This window comes from Denticeps clupeoides, chromosome 9 (assembly GCF_900700375.1).
Source record: "Denticeps clupeoides chromosome 9, fDenClu1.1, whole genome shotgun sequence".
NCBI classification, from domain to species: domain Eukaryota; kingdom Metazoa; phylum Chordata; class Actinopteri; order Clupeiformes; family Denticipitidae; genus Denticeps; species Denticeps clupeoides.
The window spans coordinates 14,000,990-14,019,488 of NC_041715.1; the positions used below are offsets into that span (position 1 = coordinate 14,000,990).

The 18,499-nt window shown below is 44.8% G+C and overlaps 2 protein-coding genes across 2 annotated transcripts; one reads left to right on the forward strand and one right to left on the reverse strand.

The window, feature by feature from the left end:
- The first annotated feature begins 851 nt into the window (after nucleotides 1–851).
- On the forward strand, nucleotides 852–10,050 carry osbpl11 (oxysterol binding protein-like 11). Its single transcript, XM_028990245.1, has 13 exons — nucleotides 852–1,209; nucleotides 2,297–2,365; nucleotides 2,494–2,669; nucleotides 2,760–2,839; nucleotides 3,380–3,568; nucleotides 3,711–3,909; nucleotides 5,431–5,573; nucleotides 5,957–6,097; nucleotides 6,188–6,623; nucleotides 6,764–6,950; nucleotides 7,207–7,389; nucleotides 8,079–8,232; nucleotides 8,352–10,050. The coding sequence occupies exons 1-13, from the start codon at nucleotides 1,091–1,093 to the stop codon at nucleotides 8,433–8,435; spliced, it is 2,160 nt and encodes a 719-aa protein (XP_028846078.1). The 5' UTR covers nucleotides 852–1,090; the 3' UTR covers nucleotides 8,436–10,050.
- tgfbr2l (transforming growth factor beta receptor-like) lies at nucleotides 9,564–18,171 on the reverse strand. Its single transcript, XM_028990247.1, has 7 exons — nucleotides 17,960–18,171; nucleotides 15,129–15,279; nucleotides 13,428–13,630; nucleotides 12,497–13,332; nucleotides 12,069–12,210; nucleotides 11,814–11,941; nucleotides 9,564–11,560 (listed from the first exon to the last, which is right to left on the reverse strand). The coding sequence occupies exons 1-7, from the start codon at nucleotides 18,015–18,017 to the stop codon at nucleotides 11,288–11,290; spliced, it is 1,791 nt and encodes a 596-aa protein (XP_028846080.1). The 5' UTR covers nucleotides 18,018–18,171; the 3' UTR covers nucleotides 9,564–11,287.
- Between the last annotated feature and the right edge of the window lie 328 nt (nucleotides 18,172–18,499).

The window sequence follows — 18,499 nt, forward strand, 5'->3', positions numbered from 1 at the left end:
TTCTCAGAAATTGCTGTACTACAATAAAATGCAGTGAACACAAACTTGCATCTGAAATGTGATTTAATTACCCTACATACTTATTTTTATGTAGATTTGCAACACTTTAATAAGATACGTCATATGTTCATGATGACTTTTGCATTAAGTCTGGCTGTGGACAAGAGCTACCATTTAACCAAGTGAAATTGACATATAAACTGACAGACCACAACAGCCCTGATCCATCAAGGCATTGACTCCACTTGATCTCTGAAGGTTCTGTGGTATCTGGCACCAAGCAGCTTGTAATACTGTAATTTGCAAAGCGATGTCTCCTTGGATCACACTTTGTTTTCCAGCATATCACATACAGTACAGGCCAAAATTTTGGACACACCTTTTCATTCAATGTGTTTTCTTTATTCTCATGACCATTTACGTTGGTAGATTCTCACTGAAGGCATCGAAACTATAAATGAACACATGTGGAGTTATGTACTTAACAAAAATGGAGACCTGACCTCCACAGTCACCGGACCTGAACCCAATCGAGATGGTTTGGGGTGAGCTGGACCGCAGAGTGAAGGCAAAGTGACCAACAAGTGCTAAACACCTCTGGGAACTCCTTCAAGACTGTTGGAGAACCATTTCAGGTGATGACCTCTTGAAGCTCATTGAGAGAATGCCAAGAGAGAGCAAAGAAACTAGAATACAAAACATGTTTTCATTTATTTCACCTTTGTTTGTTAAGTAAATAACTGCACATGTGTTCATTCGTTGTTTTTATGCCTGATATGATCGCTCACGCTTCAGACTTTTATTTTGACACATTGTTTACGGCCGACCGCTCTGGGTGGAGCGAGGACTTTTACTGCATCTCGTGTAAACACGTCCTGGAGTTTGTCATACATGCGCCACCGAGATATTGATTATTTTCCTGCCGGCGGCCGCCCAGAGCCACTCCGTTTAACGTTTTATAAATGTTTGCGTTGGCACCTTGGACGCTCGACACCTACACTCCGGGTCGTCGGATGTTTTAGCGCTGCGAGCTAGCAGTGCCTAATCTAATCTCTGTGCTCCAATCTCGGGGGCGCCTGGGAGAGCCACGATGCAGGTGGAGGCTACAGCGATACGGGCGTCCGAGAGCGACGGGAAGCTGGACGCCCTCGGCCAGAGCAGGGCTCCGGCCTCCTTTACGAGGGGAACCTCGAAAAGTTGGCAGTACAGGTAACGTGCGCTCCGTTGCTAAGCTAACTGTTAGCCGCCCTCCTTCTCCGCTGCGGCTCCGACCTTAAGACCTCGAGTTGACCACAGTGGGGAAAAGGAGGCGAAGATTCGCGCCTCTCTGTCCCTGCGGTAGGCCGCTTGTCAGGCAGCGAGTGACAGCGTTAAAATATTTGGGTGACGTTCGATGCACGATCTTCCCATCTCAGTGGTCAGAGCCAGCTTTTTTTTCCCCAACTGAGACAACTCTTTCTCTCTCAAAGACAACTTGGAGATTTTGATCCATGCGTTCGTTACGAATCGCCTGGACTACTGCAACGCACTTTGTGTTGGGCTTATAACCCGAGGTCGCTCGATCGACTTCGGTTGGTCCAAAATGCCGCCGCGCGGATTTTAAGTGGTACAAAAAAAACCCCACATCGGCTCCCGGTTCGCTGTCGCACTGATTTTGAGATGTCTTCATGGCCTTGCCCCACAGCATCTGTCCGAGCTGCTCCTCCACGCGCTCCTCTCAGGTCAGCAGAACATGTCGTTGTCCCCGAGACAAGGAAGAAGCTCGGGGGTGACCGAGCTTTCTCCGTCGCCCTCGAACATCAGGCCGGCCAAATCCCTTCCTGCTCATTAACTCCCTCAAATGCACATTTTATTTTGTCCTTGGCTTTTAAATCTGTCTGAGATGTTGGTTTTACGGTTTCGTTATGGTTGTCATTGGGTGGTAGTGGCCTAGTGGGCAACACACTCGCCTACGAAGCAGAAGTCCCAGGTTCAAATCCCGCTTACTACCATTGTGTCCCTGAGCTAGACACTTAACCCTGGATCTCTCTCTGGATAAGGGGGGTCTCATAAATGCTGTAAATGTCATTATTTTATTGTTTTATTCGCTGTCTCTCTCTGTTCGTGTACGGCACTTTGGTCAAGTGCGTCGTTTTAAAGTTCTTTTGTAAATAAATTTGAAGTCACTCCAGCGCAGTCGGTGAGTTCGTTCGAAAAGGTTGAAACTGTGAGACCCTGTCTCTTCTGTCACTGGTGACATTTTAAAACTGTTAAAGGCATTTGTTGTTGTGACAACTGTACGTTTTCTGGTTTTTAGTGATCATATGGAAAATGTGGATGGGTACCTGATGAAATATACCAACCTGGTGACTGGATGGCAGTATCGGTGGGTTTAACACATTCCCATTTCTATTTGTCAACCCAGGAATGCTTTCGGCTGTCTAATGTTGAATATGCGTGTTGTTAAACTGAACTGGGTCTGGAAACGTTCTGAACACTTTGTGCTCTTTGCAGGTTCTTTGTCCTGAATAACGAGTTGGGGCTCCTGGAATATTTCGTGAACGAGCAGTCCCGGCTACAGAAGCCGAGGGGGACGCTGCCTTTGGCTGGTGCAGTCATCTCCCCCAGCGATGAAGACTCGCACACGTTTACGGTCAACGCCATCAGCGGGGAGCAGTACAAGCTGAGAGGTAGGGCCCACGCACGTTTGCATCCTGAAGGCATTCGCACGTGCGGTATACGCTGCTGTTACGATGTTGTGTTTCTTTGGCGCGTTTCAGCTACGGATGCCAAGGAGCGTCAGCACTGGGTGAGCAGGCTGCAGATCTGCACGCAGCATCATACTGAAGCCATGGGAAAGGTACAGTTTCCGCAGAGGCAGGACCCGGATTGATCGTTTTTTTCCGATCGTTCAAGTGAAAACGCTGACCATTTGAACGCTTGCTAGCGTGCTGATGTCTGACATGGAAGCAGGGTTATGCATTTTCTCTAAAACAAATGTCTGTACAATCTGTAGTCAAATAGACATGTTCATTTGGAGCTGTTTCAGTGAACAGACTCCAGATATTGACATTTTTACTTGCGTAACTGCATAACACTCTTGATCATTGTAAATGCTCAAATAAATAGAATTGTATTGCTTTTGAAGTCTGTTATTTAGAAGATAAGATAAACCTTTATTAGTCCCACAAGTGGGAAATTGCACTTGTCACGGCAGAAAGTGGACAGAAGCAGAAGGTAATAGCAGCAAAAATACACTTAATAGCATGTATGAAATACATACAAATTCATATGTATGAAATATGTCTGTGAATGACAGAGTAGTGAGAAGGACTGTCCTTTAAGCGCTGAGACACCAATGTTGGAGCGGTCATTAATTCTTCCCATCCTAAAATCACAGACCAACCCGCCTCTGAAGCAGCGCAATCTGTCAATGGCTTCTCAGGGCAGCGGCAATTCCCCAGGCTCACAGCGCCACATCAGCCAGAATGCCGGATCCTTCCGCAGCCTGTCGCAGCTCCACCGCACCGCCTCGCCCTACTCCAGCAAGCGGTCCTTGCTACCCGATCACCTGTTTGAGGCCCGTGAGGTGCGGCATGATGTTTTATGTCCTCATTCTACAAAAGAATCTCAGCTTTTCTCCACTCAGCGACTCGGTCACACTTCTTTGGATGCATTATCCCAAAAGTGTTCATGAGAAGTTTTTTTTAATGCAACATCTTCCGCTGTAGATGATGAGCCAGGCTCAGGGCCAGCACAGAGACCTGATTCTCAGCATCGAGGATCTGCCGTCCTCCACAGGGCCTTCTCCTCTTGACCAGGACCTGCTTTTGCTGAAGGCCACCTCCCTGGCTACAATGAACTGCCTGAGCGACTGTCTGCACATCCTTCATCTGCAGCAGGTGGCCCGCCAGAGGTTTCCAGTGGGAGGTGAGCGTCATGCACCCCGCTTCCCAATATATAACACCAAGGTGATCATTTTCCACTTCTGCCTGTGCTCTCGTTACATCTGAGCATAATCATTAATAATGTTCCATTGTGGACATTCTGTTTGTATTCAAAAGCTTAGAATTTTACGGTCGTATTTTGTGTTTTAAAGATCTTCTAACAGGGTTTACGCAGTCTTGCCTCTCACAACATGCCTCACTCATTCCACTTATTTCTTTCATTCATTTATTATAGGTTCATGGCAATACTGATACTCTACAGTGTGTCAGAATTCACCGATATCAGCAAGGAATGAAATCCTGCAAGGTGTCTAGTGTACCTAATAAAAGGGCCACCGAGGGCATATTGAACAGCACCACACACTCCACACTGTTCTGAAAGTGAGAACAGTTGTACTTGAAGAGGGAGTTGTTTTTATGTACATTTCTCTGCCGATGGGAATTAAAAGTTTAATTATGTAACCGGAGGCCCCGAGGGAAGAGGATATGCACCCCTGCTGTAAATCAACTATCCTGCAGTTATTGAACACCTCAAATCACACGGGCACAGACACTCCGTGAGCCACAGTTCGCCCTGTTTTGTACTCTGTAATTATGGGAAGATCCGGTTCTAAGCTAAATAAGCAGCGTTCGCCCCCGAGCCCGGCCGAAGGAGCGCGCGGCGCACGCGGCCCGCGGCCGCCGCCGTTGCGCGTGCCATTTTCAAATGTTAGCGCGGCCGCTAATCCCGGGTCAACATTCTTTTCTGCAGAGATGGTGACCTCTGCTCCGTGCCAGCCAGTGGAATATTGTTTCATTATGGATGAGGAACAGGATCCCGTCTGACGGGCCGGCAGGGGTAACCAGAGATGCCGAGGGGCGGGGGAGGGCGCCGTGTTGACATCTCCACCAAATTGTACCGCCGCGTCGCTGTCGGTTCTTGGAAGTAGAGCCCTTACTAATGTATTAAGGTGTCCGCTGTCTCTGTGACTGTGCACCGCTTTCTACACTTTCTACACTAGTCCAGATTTGGGCTTTTCTTATTCTATAGTCAGACTTTGTGTCAAAGCATGGGCAAATATTGAGTTCATTTTATTTCTGTATTTATTTTTTGCTGCTTTTCCTGTTTTCCTAGTGTGCAAATTTAATTAAAAACAGCATTCGGGGTTTTGTGACCGCCGGTAGGGTTTTAATCAACGATTGCGACTAAACTCAAACACTAATGATCTGCTATTTTCACAACTGTTGTGAAACGGCAGGAAAAGTATATAGCACAGAGGCCCAATAAGACGCTTGTACAGCCGAGAGAGGGGCGGAGCCTGAAGATCAGGTTGCAGCTGTGAGCTTTCCAGTGTGCATCACGCGATACAGGAGACGCCGCAGTGGCTCTTTTTGTTGTGGCGACAAAGGCGTTGAGCTGCTCGCGGCATGCAGTTGGGCTCTGGGGACATGACCACCTCTGAGCCCGACTCGGTGTGCCCTGCAGGGCCCACCACCTCTGAGCCCGACTCTCTGTGCCCTACAGGCCCCACCATCGAGTGGCTGGAACCCAAACTGCCCGACATTCTGAAGAATGGCGCTGCGCTGCCCAGCGTCACGAAAGATGAAGGCAAAGAAGAGAGCACCATCCTAGATCCTCTCGAGATGGACTCCTGTACCGTTGCTGGGGTAGGATGAGAGGCTTGTCCTTTCTGTTTTTTCCATGGCTTGGCCTGCCATTTTCACGTAGCTTCCCATAGACCCCGCCCAGGTTCTTGCATTGATCAGTGTCTGTTTGAAATGTGCTGCACATGAGCAATATTTGGCGGTTTTTTGAGATTAAACCCAATCTGTCGATCTCTTCACCTCAGCTTGCGTTCTTATCGTCAAATCTCACTTACTTCTGTTACAAGCGCAGCACTATACTGGAACGGACACACACTTTTTAAGGCATCAAAGAGAAAGAGAGAGGGAGAGAATTCGAAAGACGAAGGGGAAAACACTTGCTGGCGTGGGTCTCCTCTTATCAGGGTGCCTTAATGAGACGTGTTGGTTTGGCCATTGTTCTTCAGGAACAGGAGGACATTGATGTTGAGGACGAGCTGGAAGACTCTTCACCGGATGAGGAAGAAGAACTGGGTGCAGTAGAAGAGGAACGTAGTGTTATTCTGCACCTCCTTTCTCAGCTTAAGCTCGGCATGGATCTCACTAGGGTAGGGTCTCCGCGCACGAATAGTTCGCCATTGTTACGGTCATCCGGATTGGTTCACTCATTTTAACCTTTGTGCCCTGTGTCTGTGAAGGTGGTCCTGCCAACGTTCATCTTGGAGAAGCGCTCTCTGCTGGAGATGTACGCCGACTTCATGTCTCACCCAGACCTGTTCCTGGCCGTGGCTGATGGAGCCAGCCCAGTGGAGCGCATGGTTCGCTTTGTGGAGTACTACCTTACCTCCTTCCACGAAGGACGCAAAGGAGCCATTGCCAAGAAACCCTACAACCCCATCATTGGTGAAACTTTCCACTGTTCCTGGCGTGTCCCCAAAATTGCCGGGCCCCCAGAGAACACGGACGCTTCGGACTTTTACCACTTGCGCTTTGTAGCGGAACAGGTATCCCATCATCCACCTGTGTCAGGCTTCTATGTTGAGTGCCAGGAGAAGCAGATATGTGTGAACACTCACGTGTGGACCAAGAGCAAGTTCATGGGCATGTCCATTGGAGTGTCCATGATTGGCGAGGGTATGTCAACACGCGTATTAATTACAAATGTTTTACTGAATAATAATACGTCTCCACATCTGGAATGCCTAATTGGTTGCGCGTGTGTGTTTGCGGTTATCGTGTTAACTTTTTTTTTTTTTATTTAATTGGGATCTTAGGCTGCCTGCATCTCCTGGAGCACGGTGAAGAGTACACCTTCACCTTACCCTCGGCCTATGCACGCTCTATTCTCACGGTGCCCTGGGTGGAGTTGGGTGGCAAAGTTAACGTCAACTGTGCTAAGACAGGCTACTCGGCGGCCATCACCTTTCAGACCAAGCCTTTCTACGGGGGGAAGCTGCACAGGTATTCAGCAGTCAGCTCCACTGCCTTTTTATTGCAGCCATCCATGTCCATTATATTTTAAATTCTAACATTTTATATTTAATAGTGCATATAACATATATTTTAATTTTTTTGCTAGAAACCGAATTCATTCCAACCTAACCTAAACTCTTTTGGATATTGTAGTATATTTGCTTATAATGATGCCACCAAGTTGAAATGGTGGATTTGCTGTCAAATGTAAGCCTGTCACCAGAGGCCATCATGTCCCCTTCAGAGTCAGCGCGGAGGTGAAGCACAGCCTGAGCAATGCAGTGGTGTGTCGCGTGCAGGGCGAGTGGAACGGCACGCTGGAGTTCTGCTACGGCACCGGGGAAACCCGAGTAGTGGATGTCACCAAGCTGCCCGTCATCAGGAAACGGGTCCGGCCCAATCAGCTGCAAGGACCCTATGAGTCCAGGTGGGTCCAGTTGTAGAATTTCAGATAGGAACAGTTCAGATCTTGCACCATAACACATACCAATGCTGATGCAAAGGTTCGTGTTTGTTTTTATGTTATTATATTTATTATCGATTCTTATTGTTAGTTGGAGCTCATAATCTCAATGTGCGACGAATTGGCACTACATTGTTTTTTTTTTTTTCCAGTCAGAGGAAGGTCAAAGCTGAGGAGCCTTTTTTCTTTTTTTTTTTTGAGTGTTGCATTTCTTGTGGTTACTGGTTATTTCTTGTGGTTACGGGTTAAATGTACCCTGTCATTACGTCTGGTAGCCTAGCAGGGGTGGAAATGTGCACCTTCAAGAATAATTTGTGACATGTCTCGGCATACAGTTTTCATCTTTCGCTGGGACTCTTTCATGTGGTGGCTTTGGATTGATGTTTTAAGACATGCATGACAATCATGAGTGGCTGTGCTAATACAGTGGACAATACATAAACATCCTCATAACCATTTCACAAAGTTGCTCTGAGCTAAACATTGTGGCTCCTTTTCTTTCTGCAATGTGGTATGAGGGTTTTCTTCTGCTTATCACCAGTTTCTTTTGTAATTATTAACTAGTTGTCAGGCTCCAGGGTGTTGTGATCATAACAAACCTAAAAAGTTTGAGAACCACTTCCATGTGCGACCCACGTCTCCTTTGCTTTCAGACGGCTGTGGCAGCACGTTTCTGAGGCTCTCAGGCAGAGAGACATGGAGAAGGCCACAGAGCACAAGCGCTTCCTGGAGGAGAGACAGAGAAAGGAGGAGAGACACCGGGCTGAGACTGAGACACCCTGGAGAACCAAGTATTTTGAGGGCAAAGTAAGCACAGAATTGGTGTGTGTGTGTGTGTTTGTATGCGCGCATGTTCCGCCTGTGATATTGCTGAATATATTTGGTTGTTTTGGTAACCGATTTTCATGTGCGTTTCATTTCCTCAGGGTGAGGGTTGGGTGTATCACCAACCGCTGTGGAAAACAGCCCCGAAGAGCTCCTCCCCTTCCACCCCCCAGACCAGTCCCTGAGTTGACCTGTGGCCTCTTGTCGCCACCAGTTGCGTGCTTTGACTGGATTAACTCATTCCTTGGTGAAATGCCCTCTTTCGGTAGAGTGCAACGTTTTTTTTTTGTTTTTTTTCTCCCCCAACCCTTGACTGGAAACTCTTTGTGTACTTATGCACTGAATGATCTTGAGTTTTGTGAAGGGTCTCAGCACGCAGAGAGAAATATCTTTCGCTGAAGTTGCCTTAAGTGAGGTGTGCTTGAAGGAGCTGATTAATTGTTCTGGATGTTTGCTGTCAACACATATGACTGGGGTTTACTTAACATTTAAGCTCTTATTGTTTATACATTAAAAAAATGATTATCGAACGATGGAGGGTGACTAAGTAAATCCTTGCCGGATGCCAGGGAGGTGGGAATTAAAGGAAATTTCATACGATGCTCCTGTTTTTTTGTGTGTGCTCTGCTGATTAGACTGTTGAAATGAGTTAAGAGGTGACTGAGTCGTGCGTGTGAAGCCTTACTGAACAGTCACATGGGAGGGAACAATTCTAAATGATTCTTTCTCTGCTGAACGCAACAGCACCATCTGTTCTTCATGCTAGGTATTCAGACTCTCTGTGGTTTTTAGTTGCACAGTATTATTAGATTTAATCCAATTTTTTTTTCTACAGTCACCAAAGTTAGTGTGCATGTACTCCGTTTGGCTGGTGTAATTCTACCTCAGTTCAAATCATTTAAGCTGATGAAATGGAGCCTGCTGCTTGCATGAGTGAGGCTACAAATAGGCCTCTGATCAACCCAACCAATGAGAGTTTGTAATGCGTTTACGCTGTGAATGGAATTAACCTATGGGGGGGTTAAAAAGATGGAGGGGAAAAAAAAACTTTTGAAGTGCCTTAACTGTTGTCTTCGATCCTAATCCTATAATCCTACCACCATATTCCCCATTAAACAACAAACCAAGAAAGAAATGATTTCTTTCCATAGATCCTCCTTCATTCCCTGTCAAAGTCACTCAGAATGTGTGATTTGCTGATTTATTGTTGGTTCAGTGTAGTATGGGGAATCCTGACCATATAATAAAATGTATAATCTATATATTGAGGATTTCTCATTTCTATAGTTTGTGACATACATCGTAGAAAAAGTCATAACAAATGCATATGTTTATAAAGACTTTGTCAAGAATTTGGACCGATTATGTTCTACTATGACAAAGCGTATAGTTTTAGAAAAAACATGAATGCATACACAATGGTGAACAATCATTCCCTTTCAACACGAACTGGGCGTCCTCAGGATTTACATAAATAGATTAAACAAGAAAGAGCGGCTTGGTAGTTCTCTGTATCTTGCAACAGAGAAACAAACTTAACCTTTTAGCTGTAATTATTTCTGAGTGTTTTAATGATTTATCGACACGCCACATGTGAAAACATCACTGAAGCTTGTGTTTCTTGTTTTATCAATTTATTTATGTACAGCCTTTAACCTTACACTAGTAAACAAGCCCCATGCTCTGTGTGTAGTGCTGCACATCAAAAATAGTGCCTAATGTAGAAACTCCAAATCCTGGAGGGCTCAATGCAACAATTTAAGAAATAGCAAAAAAAAAAAAAAAAAAAAGGGATTGACAGTGGTTATAAGTTTCAATATCAAGAAATTCAGTATGACCAAAATGCAATGTTCAATCGTCTATAAGCAAATAAGAGCTTCAGTTATATAATGTTGAACTTTAAAACAAACAAAAATTATCCCCCCATTTAATTGAAGCTAGTTACTTTTAACAGTAGAATAGTGGTGGATGAGAAGAATGTGACCAGACCTGCACAATATAATTGGCCTAACAGGATTTAAATTATCTAAATATCCTGTGAGGTAATAAAGTAAAAGAGCGCCTCAACCAGGTCCTACGTCATGATTGGTTACACACACTTGGCTGTACAGCCGAATTTGACTTTTGATGAGGGTCTGAGGATTTTCAAAGTAGGTGGGTATTATTGAATTTGAGTGGATTTGTCCATCTGGGTCAGTTCAATGGCCTCAGCCCTTTCTCACAAGAACCCCTTAATTTAATTTCAGGGTAGGTGCCAGTGATCTGTTCCGTAGGCCAGGCTTTGATTTGGTTACATTTTCAGGATTTTGGAATTGCTATTTCTGAGATGCTATTATTAAACAGTGTTGTCATTCATCCTGGAGGAAAACAAACCGATGAAAAAAATCCATTTACTGGGCACGGCACTCAAAAGAATGGCGGTAATTAAGCTGTTTCAGAAGTTGAGAGAGACAGTAAAATGGTCGTTGGTCTTCTTTCATCTTTGAAACAGCATTCATGGCCACTAACTTTGACAGATCCTTTGACAGATATTTTCAGCAACGTCTGTGTTTAATTCCACTGAAACCCTAAAAATTGTTCCAGCTTCAGTATTCTGAAGACCACGTCCTTGTTCGACCCAAATGATTCAGGGAATGGAAAGAGTTGTGTGAGGAAACTGTAGTAAACAAGTTTTGGTGGGAAAAAAAGCTCCAGTTTTATGGCCCTCTATTGTATTGCACTGAAGGAACCATAGTCCAATAAAATGTATATTTCATGAAGATTAGGTACAGTTTTGACCAAAGAAAAGTTTCTGAACGTTGACTTTGACCTTTCTGTTTTACATGTGGTAATAAAAATGATTTAGTAGAAATATTTTAGGATAATATGTGGATTTTTGACTACACAATCCTTCACTTTCATTGGGACAGCAAAAAAAAAAAAAAGAATAAAAACACATATTCAGAAACCAGCAATGAAATCTAAAGAAACAATGGAGACCAGCTCCTTGTTGAACAATATATAATGCAGTCTTGATGGCCTCTCCAAAAAAAACTATTTACACCTCAGTCGGCTGATCTGAGGGCTCCGCCACTTGCGTTTCGGAGACGGAGGACGGAGGGAGAGAGGCATCTGTGCCACGCCCTGAACTCGGGGAGGGTGGTGTGGGTGTGGCTAATGAGCTGTGCTGCTCGGCGATGTGGCTGACGACGCTGCTGTCCTCCGGCTGGGTCAGGGTGTTAAAGCGCTCCACCACACAGTGGGCCGTCAGACGGGCCTCTGGGTCGTGATCCCAGCACTCCGTGATGGTGGAACACAGCAGCTCCATGCCCTAGGCAATATAAAGAATGAACAATATGTTCCTGATCAGTAGTTTGATGTCTAATAGCTCCTGCAGATATTGTCTTTATCTAAACGAAATGTCATGTAAAGAAGACTCTGAACCATCTTAAAATTCACAGGTTATCTCTATTTTTCAGCCTATGGTCAATACAATGATTTTGCAGACATGTACTAATGCTCATTCTGCAATCTGGAATGCTAGTGCAGAGAAGCTTGCTTTATGTGTGCCGTAGCTGGTCTACCTGGTGTGTGGTCCAGCTGGGCGGGATGTCCGGCCGGCCTCTGTCTCTCAGCACTAAATCCCTCATGCTGTCCACGCAGGGTGGATCACACACTTTAGAGCCGAATGGAGGCTCATAGCTCTTAACCTCTGTCACAATAAATTAAACGACAGTCAGGCTCCAGGTAAATCATTTTTACAATCACAGTTGGAAGACTGGATGCTATTTTAGGACGGGGTCCTGCCCATAGTGTTACTTTGGCACTTCAACATTTACCTCCTATGACATCACAACGAGAAGACATCTCCCAGAGGACCAAGGCCATAGAATAGACATCCATTTGTTTGAAGGACTCCAAGTCTTCAAGATTAACTCGAGATTCCAGGACTTCTGGGGCCATGTAGCGTGCTGTGCCAACCTAAAAGCCACATATACTCTGCTCATCGCTGATGCATTCCTCTTTTGGGATGATGTGGATGTGAGATATTTTTCATGCATTATTATTATTATTACCATAAACATTCAAGTGTATTACCTAACAGTATTTATTGGTACCAACTTTTACCAATTCATAATTTCATTACTGCATTATTGTATTGGACATTTTCAAGAGTGACTAAAATATTTGATGTCATCTACCAGTATTGTGCATTTATGTGATTGAAGCTGAAACATTTTTAGAATCCAGTATTTAAAGTGTTCACCTGTCCACTGTTGGCATAGTCGTCCACGCTGAGTGAGAGGTCCAGCTGCAGAGCCAGCCCAAAGTCACAAAGCGCGCACTCGTATCGGTTCTTCACCACAATGTTGCTGCTCTTCAAATCCCGATGGGCGATGGGCACCTTAGCAGCACCGCTGTCCGTGGTATCGCTGTGCAAATGGGCAACGCCCCTTGCCACGGAGCCAGCCTGGGCACACAGCTCACCCCAGCTCAGCACGTGATTTGCCAGGAAGTCCTGCAGGTTGCCCATGCTGTGGTAGGCCATGATGAGCCAGTATTGCCTTTGAGGGGGTCCAGCGACACCCCCACGTTCCTCCGCAGAAAGAAACTCCACCACGTTCTCGTGCTTCAGGTTGGCGTCCGAGAAGATGGCTCGCTCGTTTTGCCAAGAGGCGAACTCCATGGCGGGGAAGATCTTCACAGCTACGGTGTCATATTGGCCTCCTTCGCTGTGGTTGAGCCTCGCCCGCCATACCTCTGCAAAGCGTCCCTTGCCAACCAGAGCTTCCAGCTGGATGGGCAGCTGCTTGATTTTGTGGTCCCGGATGTGAGTAGAAGACATGTCTGAATGGACTTCATCAGTCTTGGAGGACAGCTTGCCATGGTAGCCGCTGCTGTTGGCCTCTTCTGAGCGGCCCTCCGCAGGGTCCAGGGATTGGTAGTGAGTGCGTTTGGGAGCCCAGTCCTTGCGCTGTTTGCTAGGCTGCCGCGTGCGGTAAAAGTAGAAGGCAATGGTGGCAAAGACCGCCACCACAAAAGGAGGGACCAAGCTGATCACCACCACTGGAATCACGTCTTTACTTTGAATCTTTGAAAAACCTGGTTACAGAACAGAGACAATAAATAAAGGTGCTACTACTGGGTTAATAAAAACTATTGAAAAAGGTCAAATAATGGGATTTAAAACTGCTTACCATTGGCCCCCTTGTCAAAAACAAGTTTATCATTGCAGTCATGCAAACCAACACAGCCACAGACGTAGACGAGTCCATCTTCAGCGGCCTGAGGTGCCATTAGGCACTCTGATGAGGAATAGTTGCCAAGAACAATGTTCTCGATGACCTGCTGGGGGTGATGGCAAAGTGTCCGCACAGTCATGCTCACATTGTCCTTCTTCCTGAAATACACATGAAGAAGGAGGGGATATGCAAACAACAGTCACAGCAATAAGAAAATGAATCATTTTAAGGTCAGCAGAGTTCAAGGGGAAGGAACAAGTGAGCTGGGTTAATTGTGAAATCGATAAAAGTGAATGAAGAGATGAACAGGGGGTGAACAGGTGAAATTATGAACGGCTGGTAGGTGGTATCCCCAGTGGCTCCCCATGTTTGCAAATGTTGAATTTGGTCTTGCTGGTTGGCTGCAATGGTGTTCTTTAGGGCTTCTACACTGCTGTGAGGGTGTTGCCACGACTGGCCAAGGATTACATTGTGGTTGCTATGGTGCCGTTAATTGGTTTCTATGGTGTTCTGTGTGGTTAATTGCTGTGGTATCCCAGGTGTTCTGGTAAGTTAGTTAGTTATTGGTTTAGTTATTGAGATGTAATATTTGGTTGTTAATGAACAACTCTGACTGAATTCAGTCCTTGAGGTATTTAAATAATTTCTGATTCAATTTTAGTTGAATCAGGCCAATTGTGTAGTATGCAAATTATGCAAAACATTTGGACGTTATCTAGCAAAGCTGTTTTTTTTTTCTAATTCAACATTCTCTAACAAAAATATCTCAATTTCATTGCAGTCAACCATTAAGGGGGATATTTTGTCCTGCTGTGTAGGATGTAACACATTGTGGACCTTTCTGAATGGCAGACCCACTAGTTTGGCAACAAGAATTCTTAAAAGCCCTTGTTTGGTTTGGTAGTTCACGTGATCTTGAGTAGTCTATTACAACCAGTTTGCTTTTGTGATTTGTGATGATTGTGTGCTGAGGGTTGCCAGATTATGTGCATTTAAGTATTTTGGGAAAAAATAGATGCAAGGGGCGTGAGAAGCATTTGCTCTGGGCGAGCAGTCTGCCTCCCAAGTTTAAAATACAGATAACTAACAAGCAGCTCTATTAAATATTTTATAAAGATGTTCCTGAAATAACGATGTCTGTAATATAACTATGATATAACTATTAAAACACTATGTGTGTCTACATTATGTTTAAAACACTGTGTCATAGCATCATGTTATATTACCTATATGTTTTTGCCATTTACCAAAGAATCCTTAAACAATGAACATTACCCAAGAGGACTGCATGACAAAACTGCAAGGAAACATCATCTTTTGTGGGGGAAACATGCTTACACCTCTTCCCAGGGCAGCTAGCTGACTCTACACTATGTTGTTTTCAAACAGTCATTCAAAGGTCAGTTTGATTAACTTCCCAGAAATGTTCCTCACGGGTCCTGTAGGGTGGAAATCCTTTAAACAAATTGTATTATTACAGCATGGATTATGGAGGCTCTGCTGGGTTCTCCTACGCTGAGCCTCACAGTTCAAAACTCTGCATCTCACTTTTTTTCAATTTATGGCATTTCATTATACTTCTTGTGTGGTCTTCTTAAACATCTAGAAGCCTGAGCAATACACACACACCACAAAAAAAAACACCAACACACTCACCATATTGCTACACATATCTCCTCGGCCAGGTTGCAGAAGGAGGAGAAATTGCAGTTGCTTAGACAGACATTGCCGTCGCACAACGGGCTGGAGTCGTCACACCACCGGCAAAAATTGGAGGAGATCTGAGTGAAGGCCGGAGAGCCTGCAACTAAAGCACAAACATGCACATCTTTACAAATCAGATCAGGTAAATACATGATAATCAGATGCACATGACATCAAATGCAAATGTAAATTCAAATTCAGTTTACATGGCAGCGTAGCGGCGCAATCCAAGCGGCGGTTTTATTTTCTCCAGGTTCTTTCAAAATAGTTACAGCTCCATATAACAAATCCATTTTTTTTTTCATTATATGATACCCGGATTTAATAATCATACCCTAATAATGGAAATAACTGTAACGTGAGAGACTGAAAGTCACATGGACGTCTGTAATCAAGATAATGCTTATGGTTTGCCTCTTGGGCGCAGCGCTCCATATGGACTTTATTAAGCCCTAAATGGTTTTGGAAGGCAAAGTGTAAGCATAAATGTATTTGTATGTCTGTGTGTGTGTGTGTGTGTGTGTGCGTGTGGAGAGGAGTGAGGACGGGGAGGGTGTGTGTGTGTGTGGTGGGTGGAGCGCCTGTGGTGAGGAGGATTGGCGGGGGGCACATTCCTTCCCATGCATCTTGTGCTGCCACATCACAACAATAATATTAATTGTTGATTAAAACCACATGATCTGCTTCTTTTCTGCCGTCTGCGCCATCTTCTTCGAAAAGCAAGATGCTCTCGCAAAACTAAGCAAATATTAAAAGAAGCTCCACTCATATTTTACAAATGCTTCCAGATGTTGGCCAATGCCAACCATCAAAATATACACACTCCAAAAAAAAAAAAAAAAAAAAAGACAAAGGAGGGTGGGGGGAGGCTGGATAAGCAAAAAAAAAAGCCCCCTTCGCAAGCTTTAAAGTAATTAAAATCAGCGGCGACTGCTCCAGGAATAAATTGAAGCCAGAAGCATTCTCCCTGGCCAAGTTTGGAGCACAGCCCCTCTGTGCTCTTGGGAAATCCGACAGCCACATGCTTACAGGAGGCACGGAGATGTTGGCCTGCATTTACTTTATTTTATTTCGTTTTCTACCCCCCCCCCCCCTCTCCCGCTCTTGTTCTCTGTGTCTCACCAAAGAAAACACTCGGCCTCTGTGTGAGACTCTGCTGCGAGTGTGATCTTCTTGTCTGAGAGTCTTAATTTTACTGCATTGCTGTAAGACAATATGAGGATAAACACAGCGCCATTTTACCTTTTTAATATCTAAAAAATATATAGCATGTCATTTAAAGCAAGAGAGCTGTTGCAATCGAATTAACTGCCCAGAAACTATCAGTTCCATAAATAAATCTATTTATTTGTTTTAACCTCCCGGTTAACCCTCCTCATCTTTCAGGGTCCTTTCAACACAGCATATCAGCAGGAAACTTGTTAATTACAGTGCAATGAAATATCTCGGCCTGGAGGAAGTTTGTTCTGTCCACGATCCTGAATATTAACATGCTACGGCCTCAACTGCTAGAAATCGGCTGATGAGTTCGCAAAGAATCAAAGGACAAAAGAAATTGTCCTACACACTGCGACCGCCAAACAATGCAACGTAATATTTACACCCGGGCATACGGCTCCTTTCTTTTCCACGAGTACCATGCAGTCCTTCCCCAAGACCAAGTTCTTGGAATCTTCACAAGGGAGGCAGAGACAACAAACACAAGGGGCTCTGTCTCTGCCGGGCGTCAATCAGCACGCCCTCACCGGAGCGGGGTGGCCCGCATCTTAACACAGTGAGTCATAACAGCGTCGCCATTGTGGGCCGCGATGGTGATGGCACAGCAGGGGAAAAAGGCACACCAAAGCGGCCAAGGCCGCTCATCGCGGGCATCGCCGGGCTTTTCTCCCCTGCTCCCGCCCTACCTCGTTCGTGCAGGAAAGAAATCAACATCTCTGAATTTTTTACTTTTTTTCCAACCTCAGGAGACCACAACCGTTCAAAATAACAGAGAGCGCTGGTTGGTGCGTATGATATCTTGCAGGATATCAAGTAACGGGAATGTTTGTGTTTCTGCCTCGACCGTGGCTCAGTTGAGCCTCTTTAATTCATGAGGAAGTACAGACACAGAATTAGTATAAACAAGAGATGTAAACAGACCCAGCTACGGTCAGTAAAACCGTAAGCATTTTTTACGCTGCTCCAGCACTACTCAGCAAATAATTACACGTGACGTTTACTTTGATGAGAATGTATTTATGGTGGGATTTGCAGTGCAATGCAACCATTTGCATGCAGAGCATTCATAAAAAAAACAAAAAAACAACGACAACAAATATTCTGATTATATAATTATATGGTATATAATGCAACGCAACAAACAGTGACCAGGCAATTATTATTATGAAGTCATTTGAAATTGTAGTTATACTTTATATACTACTTAACCTACATGATAGGTAATCACATATGCATAGCATACATATAATACTCTATTTCTCGTCATTAGCGGATCATATAAAGGTCGGGGAACATCTGTCGATAAAGGCAGAACTTTGTATTCACATTCTGTGAAGGAACATACTAAGACCCTTAAACCGAGTCATCAGGCAGAAAGAAAGATCCCATGTGCGTTTAAGTTGGGCAAACTTGGCAACAGCTCGACTAACTTTCCATCTCCAAGTGTGAATGCGCATACTTCTCCTGACATTTCTCATCGTCCGGGAAACAACGAGTCGATCCAAAGAAAGAAAGAAAGAGAAGAGAAGAGAAGGAGACATAGAGGAACAGCCACTCATACTCACAGAGCGATATGAGAAGGACAGATGTTAACGCGAAGCGGCTCCAGCGCCTGCGCCCCATGGTCTCGCCAGAAAGCGAACGTCCGATCACACACGGTCCGGGGCTTTCGGACGGTCGATAATCTGTGTAGCGAACCGGGCGAGGGGCTTCGGATCGGCAACGACACTTTATTGGACTCGGGACCTTTCTTTTCTCCTCTTCTTCTTCTTTTTTTTTTTTTGGCAGAAGTTCCGTGTAGGCGGATCCAGATGTTTTTAATCCAGCTGTGCGAGGGGGCCCGCCCAGAAACTTTATTTCATTAATATCCGATTTTAAAACGGTAGCAGCACAATGCACAACATATAGGTCGTACTATTACTTGTTATTGTTTTAAAAGAAGCGCCCCATTGCGTTGACAGTAAGAAACACACTAAATTGCAATATATTCATAGATTGGCAGGGGTGAGACAAGACAATGGTCAGTAAAATAACAAAAATAAAAAGCAAATTAGAAGTAATAGATGTAGATGATACAGATCGTGGGTTTTATGCGTGTGCTTTGG